The following is a 15960-nucleotide window of genomic DNA, read 5'->3' as shown; positions in this document are numbered from 1 at the left end:
TGAGCAAAAATGAGATTGATGGTGACCTAAGGGGAAAGAAAAAGAGGAGAAAATGAGAGACAATAAGGCTCGATGTTAATAATGATGAAAAAGAAATTAATAAAGTAATCATATAAAAGATGAAAAATGGATGATCATTCTTGCAAATGATGGTAATGGTGATATTAAAATGAAATGAACGGCCATTTAACCTCAGATTCAAGACTTGTACAGATATGACTAAAGCCATCACAGTCAGCACAGTGTCTGGATTACTACAGTCAGGAAGAAACATTTGTATCTGTAACATCTGCAACTGTCACATTTTGAAAGTACCCTTCCCAACCTTGTATGGGTGTGTAAAAGATGGATAATGAGTGACCGCGTGACAGAGGGACAGAGATAGTGGCTGGTGAACACTCTGCTGGGAAGGGATAATGCTTGTGTGATTGTTTGCCGATTACAGTCTGTTTGTTGATGCGGACATCATAGATTATTCCTCCCCGGACATTGTGTAAATTGCTCCTGAAACATGCTCTGGCAGTGTGCACTTTTATTACCGCAAACCTACACTCCTTCACCTATTGTATAAATGTTCACAGTGTGTAAGCTCTTAAACTTCATTGTTTTGTCATTTCATTTTTAATACAACACCCACCAACAGAAATCAATTTTTTTAGGGGGCTTCGGTTTGATTTTTGTTTTTTTCCCCACAATTAAATAATGTTTTTCTATTTCAAATGATACCAACACTTATCTAAAGTGTTCTAAATCCCTTCCAGAAGTTGCAATATTTTCCTCTCTGTACACTTTCTGCCCCTCTACCATAGAGTTCAGTTGTTTTATTTATTGATAACGCAGCACTCTACTATATGTGTGGTCTGTATTTCCTTCTACTGCTGGCTGCCTGGTGCCAACAGTTTCTGCTGCTTCAGGCTGCTCGCTTGGTTGCTTTCAGATTAAAAACCACTCTATTTTTCTCACTGTAAAGAATCACATCGTCATAGGCTCCCATTAATCACCCATGTTTGCACATTGGGGACATTCTTAGATGAATGTCTGAAATCAGTACCAAGGAACTGGCCAGGTAAACTGCAGATGGAGATTGTTGCTATTAAGCGATTTTTCTTATACTCATTTTTTATTTTACCAGCATTTTTTAAACTCCAAGAGCCACTTTTACCCTTTGCATCAATGCTGTGTTGATATCTGTCTTTTACTTTTATTTCTTAAACGTTTTAAGTAACATTGATGTTTGCTGTTCCAAGAATCGATGGTTGATTAATGAATGAATGGATGGGTCAAAGGTAAAGAAGTAATGGAAAAATAGTAGATGTATTGGTTGACAGATCTGCGGATAGATGGATGGCTGTGAATAGACCTGGAGAGAATTTTACAGACCCCAAAAAAGCTGACTAACAATGTGACAATCAATACATATTTTACATAAGGCTGGTACATGCAATATCTATGTATTGTCATGCAGTAATAACAAGTCTTACAGGCTGTGACATCAATCTATCGTCTTGTGATGAATGTCCAAAAAAGGAGAAAGCTATTGATTCATCTCTACAACTTATGGAAGAAATGCTATGATTTTTTACGTTGTTTCTGGTCTAACATTTATTAAATATAAGCAGTCTAATTAAAAGAAAGCTGTAAATATAAACAGTAACAGTGTGAGCTCTGATGGCCGCTGATCAGTGTGAGCTGCAACAGACAGACCAGAGTTGGTGGTTTTTCCAAGAAGGATCATTAATTTGCATCATAAATGTTTAAGAGAGCAGTCTGGATACAGTGGGTTGAAAGTGATCATTTGCAAGTACTATTAATGAATGCCAACAAAGGCTCTAAAATGGAAACTTTTTGAACTTTGCAGAGAAGGCTTGATTAGTAATCAGTAGGATTGGTCTTCAAGAGGAAAATGTCACTGTGCTTTCATGATCACAGTCCCTACGCATGCCCCCAAATAGGGCACTGCTGGTCTTTGTTAGTCATAAATGGGTAATTTTCCTTCATGTTCAAACTATCTTGAACTTCAAAACATACTTTCGAAAATTGCCATCTCTCTCTGTAACTATTTTTTCTTTGCATCGTTCTGTTCTCCACCTCCCCAATACTACTACATTCAAAAGACATCAACTACTAAATTCAACTTGAAATGAGAATAAAAGCCAGGCAGCGAGTGCCAGTGGTATCACATTTGTTCTGGGAACTTGCGCTAACGTACCTCCTGTATTCTGATTACATAACCTGCCAGTTTACTTCTGTAACATATGATGAATTATACTGTACATGCATCGGCATGTGTTACATACATTTTTTGACGTACTGTTTTAGATTGCTGTGGCTTTATCATAGTCGCACAAAGATTTAAAGTAAAGACCCTTGGGGTGGAAAAGTGGAGGAAATCAATAGGCAGAAAGAATGAAGGACAGGAAGAGGAAAATAAATTTGCTGCTAGAAATGAAAACTCCTGTCACCACATAGTGTCACTCCCAGAAGCTAAATGTAACACCTGCTTGTAGGGAAGAGGGGCATTTTCACTCAGCAGCCACACAAAAAAAAAGCAAGCGTGTGTGCAGAAGCACAGTTACCAAGGCTTACAGCCCTTAAAGGTCCAATATGTAATATTTATACTGTAATAAATCCAAAAATGACACCAATGCCTCATCAGATATTAAGGAAACATGTTAAACTGAAATACTATCTTTTCTGACAACAATGCTAATGTCAGTATTTTTTCTTTTTGAAATTTACATTCCGTGACGGAATTTATGTTTATGTTTTGATCTGTGTGTCAACGGCCCAGTTTGACAGCCAGGCCGGGTTGCCAGATATACCTGGAAAAACGTAAACCCAGCGCGCTACAGCTGTAACGGTAGTACAGCCATGAAAGCAGCAAACAAACGAACAGGATCAACGGAGATAGATTCTACATGACATTAAAAAAAAGAAAACAGCAAGTTTCTAACAGTTGCGTGACCAGAGACGTAACAACCCCCTGGTAAATATTGGACATGTATTTGAAAGATGGAGACAGCTTAGATCCCAAAAGGACGCAGAGTTGGCTTATTTTCTCCTGAACAAGTAAGCATTAGCTTCAGGCTAATTTATCACAGCTACTAGGGATGGGCATTTTTTGTCATTTCAACATTTGTGTACTCACATTGAATTATATAGCTAGAGTACCCGAGTTGGTTACTCGCAAAAACAATTGAGACATAGCCAGTAAAGTGATCCCGACTGGTCCTGGCTAACGCCGCCATGCTAACCCTGCTAACTGTTAACGTTACCGGGAGGACCAGGCAAGCAGCCCAAGGTTGTTTACAGCGTGTAGCCTCTTCAGCGGCTGGAGCCGACAACAGTGAGTTATTTTAAACCACGAGAGGGGGGCTGTAAATCGGAAAGAGAGGACTGTGAGTTTGCAGTGTGTTTAGCGATTGTTGCCGTAATTCTAAGCCAATGAAGTGTGTTCCGTCGGCAAGGTAGTGGTATTTTTAGCGTTTCATATTGTAATTCTAAGCCGAGGAAGTGTGCCTGACTGGCGTGTGGAGAGGACAGTGAGGTTGTTGTGTTTTTAGCGGTTCATACTGTAATTTTAAGCCAAAAAAGTGTGTCTGTCAGTTGGTTACAGAGCTCCGCGTGAACACGGGCTTTTATGACTGTCAATATAGCCAGCATCTGACGTTAGCTACTCCGCTGTGCTGTGGAGTAATGTCTGGCTATGTGAGACTAGCATCTACCGTTAGCTACTCCGCTGTGCTGTGGAGTAATGTCTGGCTATGTGAGACTAGCATCTAACATTAGCTACTCTGCTGTGCTGTGGAGTAATGTCTGGCTATGTGAGAAAAGCGTCTAGCAACATTGTTGTGAATGCTGTGGTCTCAGCCTGGCAACCTCCGTGAACTTCGAGTCTGGGCAGGAGGGGGCGGGGCAGACGACTCTCCAGTATTTTGAATTGGTAGTGCAGTAACTATTTTAACCGCTAGCTGCCAGTATTACATACAATATTACATATTGCACCTTTAATTACAGGGGTGAGAACACATTGGCATGAAAGAAGTGGCTGGTTTAAGAATCTGAACAGTCAAACACATTTCACGCTGCCTTGTGAGGGACTAATTATGCTGCATCAAGAGAAAGACAGGGAGTAGAAGAGAGGGAAGGGAAGAGAGATAAGAAATGTTACTTATTATGCCAACCTTGCAAATATAGCTCGAACCAACAATCTGCCAAACACGCCTTTTGCATTCTGAATATGCTGAATTTTCATTTGTCCAGAAGTCATTCCCAGGGCCAGGGCCAGTTCAATCAATATCTGACCATGCTTCTTCCCACAGCTAAAAGACAGACAGCTGAGATGTAAAGCAGGCTCCTGCAGGTTCAGACTCCCGATTTGACCAGCGTCTGCCATTCTGAAGTGTCCTTGGGCAAGACTGGCTGAATTACTGCCAACTTTAGTTGCTGTTCTTTTGACATCTCTTTGCCCCGGAAGAGGGCATTTAGAAATATAATCTCCTTAAGGGATAAACACATTATCACATTTTTATTACATTTGACCTGTGATGAAATCAGGTTGTGTCTTAGCGCTGTGAGCTGCTATGCTAACAATCAAAGAAGACTGATTTGTGGACCAAAAGATCATTTGTCTGAGCGTTTGAACTAAAATAAAATCCATTTTATAGCAGTGATATCAGCTATGAAGCAGAAAATAAACTTGTATGCCCAGAAAATCACAGGGTACAGCCAGCGTCTCAATTTCCCTCTTTTCTGATTGATTCTCTATGGTGCTACACATCGGTCTGATGCCCAAGGGAGGAACAGACTATTTCATTGCATCTTTCACTTTGTTTTTGGTCTGGTAGACTGAACACTCACTCATATAATCTTAACGTTTCTTGGGATTGTAGTAATAGCATAGCAGGGTTGAGTCCTTTAATAATTCAGTTAGTATTCAATGTAGTATGGTAATTGATCAAAGCCACTAGTCTTCTGATTGTAAAATACAGTAGAAACTGTATGTACGATTTAAGGCTTATGCAGAATGAGGCATACAGAAAGACTTGTGGCTTATCCTTGTGGTATTATGTTGTTATGGCCCCCTTTGACAAATACCTCATGGACTATGGTGTGACTTATTCTCATCCAGACAGTTTCTCTCAAAGGAGAAAAAAAAATGGACCAACAGCGTTATTGATATGAAGCACTCAGGCAAAGGGAGTCTCAGAACTGCAGTCTTAAAACTTGGGCAAACTTGGTCAATACTTTACATATCTGTTGTGTATTGATAGAATATCCGTATAAAGGTGATTATTTGTGACAATTAAAATGTACGCTCAAACACAGACATGTGGACTAGCTGACAAGTAGCCACAGACATTAAGGCCAACATTTTGGTTCTCTAGTCGATCCAGTGCCTGATTAAAGGTAATGTTACGGCAGATTCATAGATGTTTAGAGAGGGAAATAAATGATAATTTGGTATTTTACAGCCACATGCTGACTTACGTTTAAATTTCATAAATCCACTGGAGGACAGTGTGAAACAATGATTGAATACAAGTAAATGAGGAGAGGCAGGTTGAGGAGAGGGGGATATATGAAAAAAGTTAATTGGAACACTTAATCACAAACTAGGCATTGATGGTATGTTACAAGTGTCTGAGTGCTTATACTTTCCACATTTTGTAACCTAAATTAGATTACAACCACTGTCAAAACAAATGCTGAAAGGACTTAATGGTTTGTTTTCATTTTCATTTAGAGCTTTCCGGCCATATTGTTGGATCGCCAAGCTAATTTGCATTATTTCCCAAAAATTATAAACAATATGATCTGCTGTCTGTTCAGTAAATATTCAAGAATAAGCTTGAAGCATAACTCTCGCCAAAATGCAACCTAGGGTCTTTTTGTGAATGTACCCAACTAAAAAGACTCACCGTAGCTCTTGTTGTTTCCGGTCGCAGCCATTTTATCAGTCAAAAACAATCGATTTCCGAATGCAACATAACAGGGAGGAGAGTAAAGATGGAAAGCTCCTAAAGCTTAGTTCCATATAAATAAACGGATTAGTTCTTGTTTTGTTAATATTGAAAAACAACATTGACCTTGTAGTTGAAAAAGGAGCCTCATATGGAGTCCGTTCATTCGCATTCGGATATTGACTCGCTTTGACTGCCGAGGTGGTAGCGGCCAGAAACAACAAGAGCTACGGTGAGTTGTTCAAAACTTTTTTTAGTAAACTCTGGGTACACAAACAATGTTGTCAATGCTTTTGTTAAAGCCCCAGTGTGTAACGTTTGTAGTTGTTCATTATCAAAATCTGTATTGCCCTTCACACACTTTTTCACCTTTTTCATGAGTATTGACCTCCACCATCAATTTCAAGTATTCCTATTAGCTTGGAATTTTACATTTGCGCTTGCATGAACTGGGGTAGACGCTCCATAATGATGCGCCATCTTGAAATACGTTAGCCGGTAAGGGACATACAGGCTATACTGCTCCGCCTTTTGTGTTTTCGACTCACAGCTGCAGCTAATAGGTATCGTTGCTTCTCTGCCCCGGCAAGTTTGAAGAAGGAAACATGGAGGACCACACGTATTCAAAATCAGAATTTCAGGAAGAGTAGTCTTCTTCTTCGCCCAGAAAAAGAAAACGGATATTGAAAAGAGCAAGAGACCGGAAAAAGAGTGAACATTGGAGCTGCTTTGGAGGCACACACCAAATCCCAACTAGTTAATTATCCTCTGGACCGCTGCAATCTCCTTTTCTTTCTCTCTCCTTTCCGTCAGGTGGCGCGCATGCCCGCTCATGGTGTCCGCGCCACTCTCCGACATGAACTCATGGATGTATTAAGAGAACGCATTAACTCCAACGACAGCTGATAGACAGCCTTTTGTACACCTTCACTTTTTGAAGCGTGAAGGCTACCGTAGCTGTAATACTGCGTGGCAAGAGAGAGAGTTGATTGCGATATATAATCTCAACGCTAGATGGGAGTAATTCTTACATAATGTAGCTTTAAGGTGTAGAGCCCCTGGTGATACTTCGAGCAAAGTTTCATGTTGTGTCGAGCCTTCTTAGTGTTTTTAAAATAGCTATTTTGAGGCTAGCATAAAAGATCCCCTAGCACTCCCATTCAAAAGGCCATTTGACCGAAAAACAATACGGTAAATCTTAAAAGTGGCGATTCTGTCCTAAATATGCTTTTAAATGAAAGTTTGACTCGGGTACATTCACAAAAAGACCCTAGGTTGCGTTTTGACGAGAGTTACGCTTTAAGGTGCAGTGCAGGAGTCTGACACACAGAACTCATATGGAAAAATCCTTGCCAAAATGAAGCAAATGAGAAGAACAGAAAGTTAGAGAGAAAGAAAAGAACATTGGACAAAGGCGAAACCTCAATCTGAGCGAGGACAGAAGAAGATGAGAGAGACTGAGGAAGAGACAGGAAGGCAGGAAGAGAAGGCATAGGGAGCAAGAAACAGTGGCAGAGAGAAGCAGACAGCAGAGTTGAGGTTGGACACAGAAAAGAAATGACGGAGAGAGAGTGATGGATAGTAGAAGTTTATTTGCTTTTGTTGTGCTAACATCATTTATCTCCGGTGAACAGCCTCCCGGTGCTGAGAGGCTGTATGACAGAAATCAATCAGAGGGCAATCGTCCATACACTTCCACTGATGTGCCAACCCATCGATACAGGCATGAGAGAAAGGTAAGGGAGAGATAGATACATGGGGAGAGCAAGAGAGAAAGGTAAAAAAGTGCAGAAAAAAATATAGAAGTTAAGAAAAGAAAAATAATCAAAATAGAGTAGAAGAAAAGAGATGGGAACTCATTTTCCCAAAATGATTGTTGTGGATGTGTTTATCTACTTATTCGAAAGTGTCAGTCAAAAGTCCTTTCATGTTTGTATGACCACCAAACACTCCAGCAGTTGTAGCCTTTCCCATAAGAAAACATCATTATTTTTCCCAAAATAACTCAACACTATGAGGGAAATATCTGAGTCTGCTGCTTGCAATTTTTGGGAACAAAATAGTTGCAGTGTGTGTGCGTGTGAGTGTGTTTGTTCTATTCAACTCTCTGTGCAGTGTGAGTCAACTAGGTCTTTTTACTGGCCAGAGCTAACACAAGTTGTGAAGGTCCCTGCTGAGATCAATACATCAGAGCCTGGAGCACTTGTCAGGAAGCTGTGTGTGTGTGTGTGTGTGTGTAATAGCATGTGACAGTCATTAGACTTCAGTCAGAACTCCTGTCCACCCTTGAGGAGAAACAACATGAGATCACATGAATCAACTGCTGCACATAAAGTACAATGCAACGACACACACACACACACACACACACACACACACACACACACACACACACACACACACACACACACACACACACACACGCACACACACGCACACACCCACACAAAGTGCGGGTGTGTGCGCTGAGTGATGCTGGCCAGAGGCACGGCCGACAGTCTGTCACCTCTGAAGACAAGAATGGGAATCCCACCTGACATCAGCCTCCCTTTCTCTGCCCAATGGCATAAAGATAATAGTTCCAAGGCCAATGTCACTTACACACTGAGGGATGACCACAGGCGTGCACACAGCCGCTGTTGGTGCATACTTCACACACATACATGCCACACTACATGTATGATGTATGTGGAGAAAAGGAGGCTGTCGGGACGTACGGAAAGTGACCTACATCAGGCTCTCGCTTAGGGTGCATCATCTTTCACAAGTTATAATGTACGTGCATGTACACATATGCATTTCCATGTGCACTCACACAAACAAACACACAATCATGCACTCAGTCCTGAAGGAAAGTCTGACCTTAGACTCACACAGTGATGCCACTTAACGCGTTACTAGTAATGTGTTACTCTAATCTGACCACTTTTTTCAGTAATGAGTAATCTAACGCGTTACTATTTCCAAACCAGTAATCAGATTAAAGTTACTTATCCAAGTCACTGTGCGTTACTATTTGTCATTTTCCTTAGTAAAAATATATATTTTTGCTTTCTTCTTGAGTCTCGGGGAGTGAAGTCAGGTATGCAACAAGTCACGTTTTCAGCATGAGGACAGTTCACGTGTACCACGCAGCGACACAAACGTAAACAACAATGGAGGGCGGAGAGAGATGTGCGTTTTCTAGCTGGAAATACAGTCACTATTTAGAGTTTGTGTAAGCTAAAGACGGCAATAGTCGCAGCGCTGCAGTCAAACTTACGAAGCAGAGAGGAGGACCCCCACCACCCAAACAACTAAAGCTGGACTTCGGTGCAAAACCAGTAAGTGGGGGAGAATTGAAGAAGTTGGTCGGGCAATAGGTTTGTTGTAGCGGAAATGCTGCCCTTAAACACGGTTGACTCGCTCTCTTTCGTGCCATAATAAACCAGATCCCTACTACTGACAATGCCGAGCTGCCTCACAGTAAACCGGTTGTCATGTTTATGTTGAGGCTGTGGGGGTGTTGTCGGCAGCTGCTGCATGTAACTAATAAAGTAACTTGTAATCTAACTTTGTTACTTTTAAAATCAAGTAATCTGTAAAGTAACTAAACTACTTTTAAAATCAAGTAATCTGTAAAGTAACTAAATTACTTTTTCAAAGTAACTGTGGCAACACTGGACTCACATGAGAGCACAATTTGCCACATACATTATACTATACCATATTTACACACACATGCTAGTCTGGCTCACAGGTTGTACATGGGATAAAGTCTGACATCAGGCACATCCTCACGCGTCAGATTGACCCTTTTAGTTTTTCCAAGGTACCATAGATTTGCTGAGCAAAAATCCCCTTCCTCCCTGCTTCAAAGTTAAACACAATCTCACCTAGGAGCAGCTCAGTAAAACCAAAGTCTTTTGTGTTGGTCCCTGGAGCAGTTTGGGGATTAAGTGCCTTGCCAGAGACACAAGGCAAGCTCTCCGATGCACGTACTCACCCAATTTTAGCCTGAGTATCCAGGTTGGAGCTGGCAGCCTTCCAGCCACATGCCCACTTCTCTTCCTTTTGGGCTGCAGTTTTTGCATTTAACAATGCAGTAGATTTATTGGACACTGTAGTGTACAGTCTAGTTTGAATAGATTACTATTATGTGAGGTTTGATGTCATCACACAACTTTGGCTGCAGTATTCTTGTCACTTTAGTTTATCAGCAGGTTTTCTGGCTTGTTGGTAATTTAATTAATTTGATAAATAAACCAATATATTATTAATGAGGTTATATTAGCAAGAGGCAGCTGGGCCATTTAATGGTTGAAAAAAGTTGTTATGGAGGGAGGCATAAAAAAGTTCTTAATTAAGAAAAAACCTTAAGAAATAATGCAAACAAGAGTGAGAGTGAGGTTTTGTGTTTTCTTTTCCTGTGACTGCACTTAAGTTATATTCTTATCTTTTACTAAATGATTAGCTTACAGAAGGCACAAAATATAGCATTCCTTTTCAGTTCAAATTCAGACACAGTCTTGCTACAGTAGCTGCGCCTCCGGTGATTTATTCTACAGCTTTCCAAAAATGCTGACATGCACGTGGGCGTCATTGACAGGAAGCTGGGACATGCTCTTCCCAAGATATCTCCTGATTGGTTCTGAACAATGCACCTTTGAGTGAGTGGATCATTCAGTAGCATCACCTACCTGTCATAGAGAGAAAATGTCAAATTCCTGCCATTTAAAGAGCAAACATATTGTGTGTATGACAATGACAGGAAATTGGTCCTTTTCTATAATTATGTATGCTTTTTCATAAGATCTACAAAGATATTGTCCCAGTAAGTGGATTACCCAGGTATAGGGAAGGAAAGTGATCACAGTTGCTGCAGTTTACGTTACCTCAAGTGCAGAAGAAGAAGAAGAAGATGTTTCAATTTGAAATGCTCACCTTGAGTGATGGATGCAGGAATCCTTTGGGCCACTTAGTAACCACATGCATCATTCCTCCCCAGTATAATCAAAATCAAACAGTTTGTGTGGCAGCTATAGCCTTTAAAATCTGAAACCTTGACCTTTAATTATGGCACCTCCATCAATGTAAATTTTGAAGCTGCCAAAATGCATAATTAAGCTACGGTTAGGCAAAATTGGACTAGGAGTGTCAGGCAAATGCTTTGACCCTTAATCGGACCAACTGTGGAAAACAGTTTATTGTATATTGAAAAATCTAATTAGTGGTGTTATTATAGTATTACCGGAGATTTTATAAATATATACATATATGGCAGGAGCAATAAAGAAAGAAGGAAATAAACAACATAAACAGTTTAATGTTCACCTCAATTAGTAAGATATTATAACCCTACAGTGTAAATAACAATGAGAAATTGCAGGTCTTTACATTTACACATTTTCTTTCACTTCAATTAACAAGAGAAGTTGTTTTTTACCACTAACATGACTCAATGTGCTACGAAGCATCAACACTGCACACTGATGGGAACGTAATTAAAGTATCACTTTGTAGCTGAGAGTGAGACACCACTAAGACGGACTTATTTTACAAATCTGACTTATCAGAGTTTGGATTTTACAGTCCATTTAAGTGGTGTTCTAAATAGAATTTTTCGAAGCTAAAAGGTTTGACAGGAAATCCAACTGATCAAAATAATAAATCAGATCCCTACCTGGTAGTCTTTAGTGTTAGCGAGGCTAAGAGCTGTTCACAAAACCTGTAAATTAAAGCAGCATGTCATGGTCAAAACCTGTGAAGCCAGTGTGAAGAGCTACGTGGAGGTGGATATAATTATTAAGTTTAATCAGAATGTCATATTTCAAATGTACAGATGGAAGACTACACACACAAACAAGGCTCTTTAAGACACTTGTTACTGCAGCTTTAGCCGTCTCATCACGTTAATTTTATTTCAACAGGCAGATTGGCTACTGGCAGACTTAACAATTCACCAGAGTCTGGGGTCATTTTTGAAAACACCAATTACTTGTCTGCATCTCATTGATCACAGGGCTAGCTATTCACTCAGAGTGACATAAATTAACTCATGTGTCCCTAAACAAAGGTTGGGAAGAGACTTAATTGCATCTATCATGGGGTTAGGTCCTCTATCCCTAAACTGTATAGCGTGAACATCTTTTTATCTGAGGCTGATACAATTTTAATTGTGTGTGTACCATCAAATCACACTAATATATGATAGTGTATGTGTGCATGTGAAAGCAAGAGATCTAGAGCTGCTGTGGGTGACAAAGGGCGTAGTGTTCCATTTCTGTCACTGCCTTTGATGGGTGATGCTTATTTCACATACAGGCAGCAGTGTGTGTGTGTGTGTGTGTGTGTATATATATATATATATATATATATATATATATATATACTGTATATATATATACTACTCCTCCTGCAGTTTAGAATAACAGTTGGTGTAAGTGTCAAAGCCGTCCAAAACAAATATTTCTTCTATTTATACTGACATAAATATAGTTACAATACGTGTAGCTGTTTATGAGCGCTGGTCGGAGGAACAAATGTTGGTTGGTTCGATGAATTGATTTCAGTTCTGCTGCCTCTCTATAAACAAGGCAAATATGTTGAAGAGGACAAAAAAAGCAGGTGGGGCGGCATTTATTTTAAGCAGCCTTATTTATAGTGTTGTACTATCTCACTTGAAGTGCATTAAGTGCAATGCTCAACAACACATGAAAAGAAACCATGGTACTATTGAAGTTGATGAGTAGAGTATGCTTCAAAAGCGGAAGCTTACGTTTGTGTGTGTGGTAGTGTCGATGGTGAGGGGCGGGGCTCGTAATCAGAATAGGGGGGCGTGGCATGCGTGTGTGTTTGCCTCGTGGGTTTTGATCTCTCTCCTCACTAAACACAATGGAGTACATCAGCAACAGATACCCCTTCAATTATTCAGGAGGTTTGCATGAAAAATAAATGGCTTCTTCCTGCAGTGAGAGCTGTGGTGCTGCTCTGGTTCCTGTGAGTATTTCAACTTTTCACTGTACACTCACACAGAGGTTAGGCTGGACAATTGATTCCTTTCAATGGATCACTGCATTTGTCTCATTATTGGTCAAGACCAAAATTTCTGGGCAGCTGCCTGAAACTCATCAACACCGAGATACTCTGCAACCTTTTTTGACAAAAATGCCTGCTCACTCTAAGCTCCAGGTCAGGTGAAAACAGAAAGTTTGTGAACAAAGTAATAAACAGAAACTCTCCTCTGACCAGTAACACTTCAATTGTAAGCAACGCACAGACTTTAAAAAAACATTTTATAGATGGTGATGGAAAAATACTCCAGAAGCTTCAAAGAACAGGTTGTTTTTTTTTCTTTAAAATATTGCTAACCTAAATAAGCTTGTTCACCAAGGTAATTGTTCCAACAGTGTTTGAATGATTTATTTCTATCATTTAATCACTGTTGAAACTCATTTGAATGCTACTAAAATGATATGTAACTAGACATCTTTAGACAACTCATCAAACTGTTGTTCCTGGGTTTTAGTTACAGATTCAGTTACAGATAAATTTGTTGGCTGGTAAACGGGACAGAAAGAAATTGTTGCTGCACATCAAAGTTAAGAATTATTCAATTTGTTCTGCAGTGGCCACTCCTGCATTGAATCCAAACATTATTGCCTTCAGTGTTTTACTATATGTGCATGTCAATCTGGACCTCTGTTGTGTGGTTTCAAACGGTTTAGCTTCTTTGTTTCATGTGACAGCATGAATCTATGAGGGTAGTTCTCTGAACAATATAGGCTTGTCACACAGTCAGCCAGCTCACTTCAATGATTAGACTGGAATCGAGCCAGGTGTCTCTGATGTCACATTACTTTGTTCTAGGTGAAAAAGCCATTTGGCACTAGTCGACTTTTCTCTTTGTCTGTCTTCAGCGCTTCTTACTTTGCCTTTCTTCTCCTGTCTGACAAATTTTTGGCTCTCTTTGTGTCACCGTCTCATTTTTCTCTTCATGATGATCGGCCCAGAAAGAAAGAAAAGGTGGAAAAAATGCCTCTGCAATAAACTCTAATGTTAGCTTCCTCTCTGGTTCCCTCTCTTTCCAGGTGGTCCATCACGTTGGTCCTCCCCTCCATGTGACTGCTGCTGCAAGAACCACAAGGGCGACGGAGAGGGCGAGAGCGGAACCTCCTTTAACGAGCTCTCCACCTCCAGCTCTGAGAGCCAATCAGAAGCCAGCTCTCCCCAGGGAACAGTCATCTGCGGACCGGTCAACCGCCAGTCACACCCTCATGCCAACGTCCAAACCCTGGACAGGCCAGGAAAAAAGGGCCCCATCACCATGCTTCAGCAGTCTGACCAGCGGCGAAAGAGTGACTTGCTGCGCACGCTCACGGCAAGCTCCCGTGACACCAGCACCTGCAAGAAAAGGCCGGCGAAAGAGAAGCTGACAGTCGAAGAGGAGCTGGATAAGTGCATTCAAGACTTCCGCAAGATCAAGATCCCGGAGAGGTTCCCTGAGAGGAAGTACATGTGGCAGGCCGACCTGCTGAGAAAGTACCGCCTCTGAGCCAGGAAACACGACAGAGGTAGCAGACACATAAGGCCAAGGATCAGTTTACATGTTTTTTGATCTTGACTTTTGCAACAAAAGGGAGATAACACTTAACTCATTTGAATCCACACCTTTATGCCAGATGGATGAAAGTCCAGAAAGAAGCTAGTAAGAAGCATAAAAACTCTCTTATTGACATATGTAGTGCATATGTGTGTGTGTATGTAGTTTAGGCCTACTGTATGTACTGTAAGTATGTGCTGTACCTTGCTGAATGCTTCAGAGCTATGAATAATGTATCCCTGAGGACTAATCCAAGTGGGCGAAAGACATCCTCTATGAACCAATCAACCAACCGAATGCTTGCTAATGGCTATTTAGCATTAATGGGGGTTGCCGAGGGTTTACTGGACTGCGCACACTATCATCTGTCAAAATTTCTCTGGAAAAACCAACACAGGAGCCACAGTTTTGGCCCACAAAGACATTGATTTAGTATGTGAATGTGTGGTAATTTTTGTGTGTGTGTGTGTTCTTGCACCCAGTTGGCCTAGAGGTCAAAGATAAATCTGCATCAGGACCCATTAATAATTCATGCTATCCCGACAGTGCTCTCACTATAAATACACCCAGAGCTCTCTGCTGCCATGGATGGCGTAAACAGCTTGGTCAATTACTTAACTTTTAGGCAACATTTTGGGACTTCTGAGGCAGGAGGAGGTACATTCTCATAATGAGCACAATCAATTTTCTTCTTCTAATATCAGTTGTATTGCAAAGTACCCCAAGTGCATCAAACTAGCCTGCATTACATTGATTTTAGAAGTGTTGACTAGATGTGGAGCAATTACCAGGTTACTGTGTGACGGATGAGTGAGGGTGACTTTTGTACACACCTATACACACACTTTTCCCATTTACATAATTTACTAATTAACAATTACTTCACCTAAATGAACACAACACTCACAAACATTCATTCCCACACAGAAAGCCATCAATCCTGAGGTCATTTAAACCATGCTCAATATGACACCTACAGTAAACACAGACAGAATGGGACAGGATTGCTACAAAGGCTAACAATGGATGCTTTCTTCCCCGACTGTTCACACGGTGATCGATAGTTATTGATGATAGGGTCCAGTGATGGAGCTGATAGATGTGGTTGTTGTTTACAGTTATTAATGAAGCCCCTGGGTTATTTACGAAGACAAGCTGGTCATGTATTTAGTGAATATTAGCCATTATTCATGTATGCATTTACGTGCACCTTGCTCAGTCCAAGTCAATGTGTTGTGATGTGGTTACAAAAAGATGTCAGACAGGTATTATTAGTAAATAGTGCAATTCAGAAACACAATTCAATTTCCCCAGTAAATTGATTGAATATTTATTTAAGGCTCTTGCTGGATTATATCTTACTGACAGAATGATTTAGAAATTATTTCAGGGTGCAAATTAAATAGTTGACCACCG

The 15960-nt window shown here is 40.5% G+C and overlaps 1 protein-coding gene across 2 annotated transcripts in view; it reads left to right on the top strand.

The window, feature by feature from the left end:
• Nucleotides 1-14496, top strand: part of kctd16b (potassium channel tetramerization domain containing 16b) — a 78697-nt gene extending 64201 nt beyond the window's left edge. The window contains exon 2 of one of the 2 annotated variants that reach the window (XM_028596106.1): nt 14033-14496. In XM_028596106.1, the coding sequence (XP_028451907.1) occupies nt 14033-14496 (464 nt within the window). The remainder of the gene's footprint in view (nt 1-14032) is intronic. The other variant, XM_028596107.1, reaches the window with a different exon arrangement.
• Nucleotides 14497-15960: the final 1464 nt, after the last annotated feature.

The sequence above is a fragment of the Perca flavescens genome, chromosome 13 (genome assembly GCF_004354835.1).
Source record: "Perca flavescens isolate YP-PL-M2 chromosome 13, PFLA_1.0, whole genome shotgun sequence".
NCBI lineage: Eukaryota > Metazoa > Chordata > Actinopteri > Perciformes > Percidae > Perca > Perca flavescens.
This window is presented reverse-complemented; position numbering and strand designations above follow the sequence as displayed.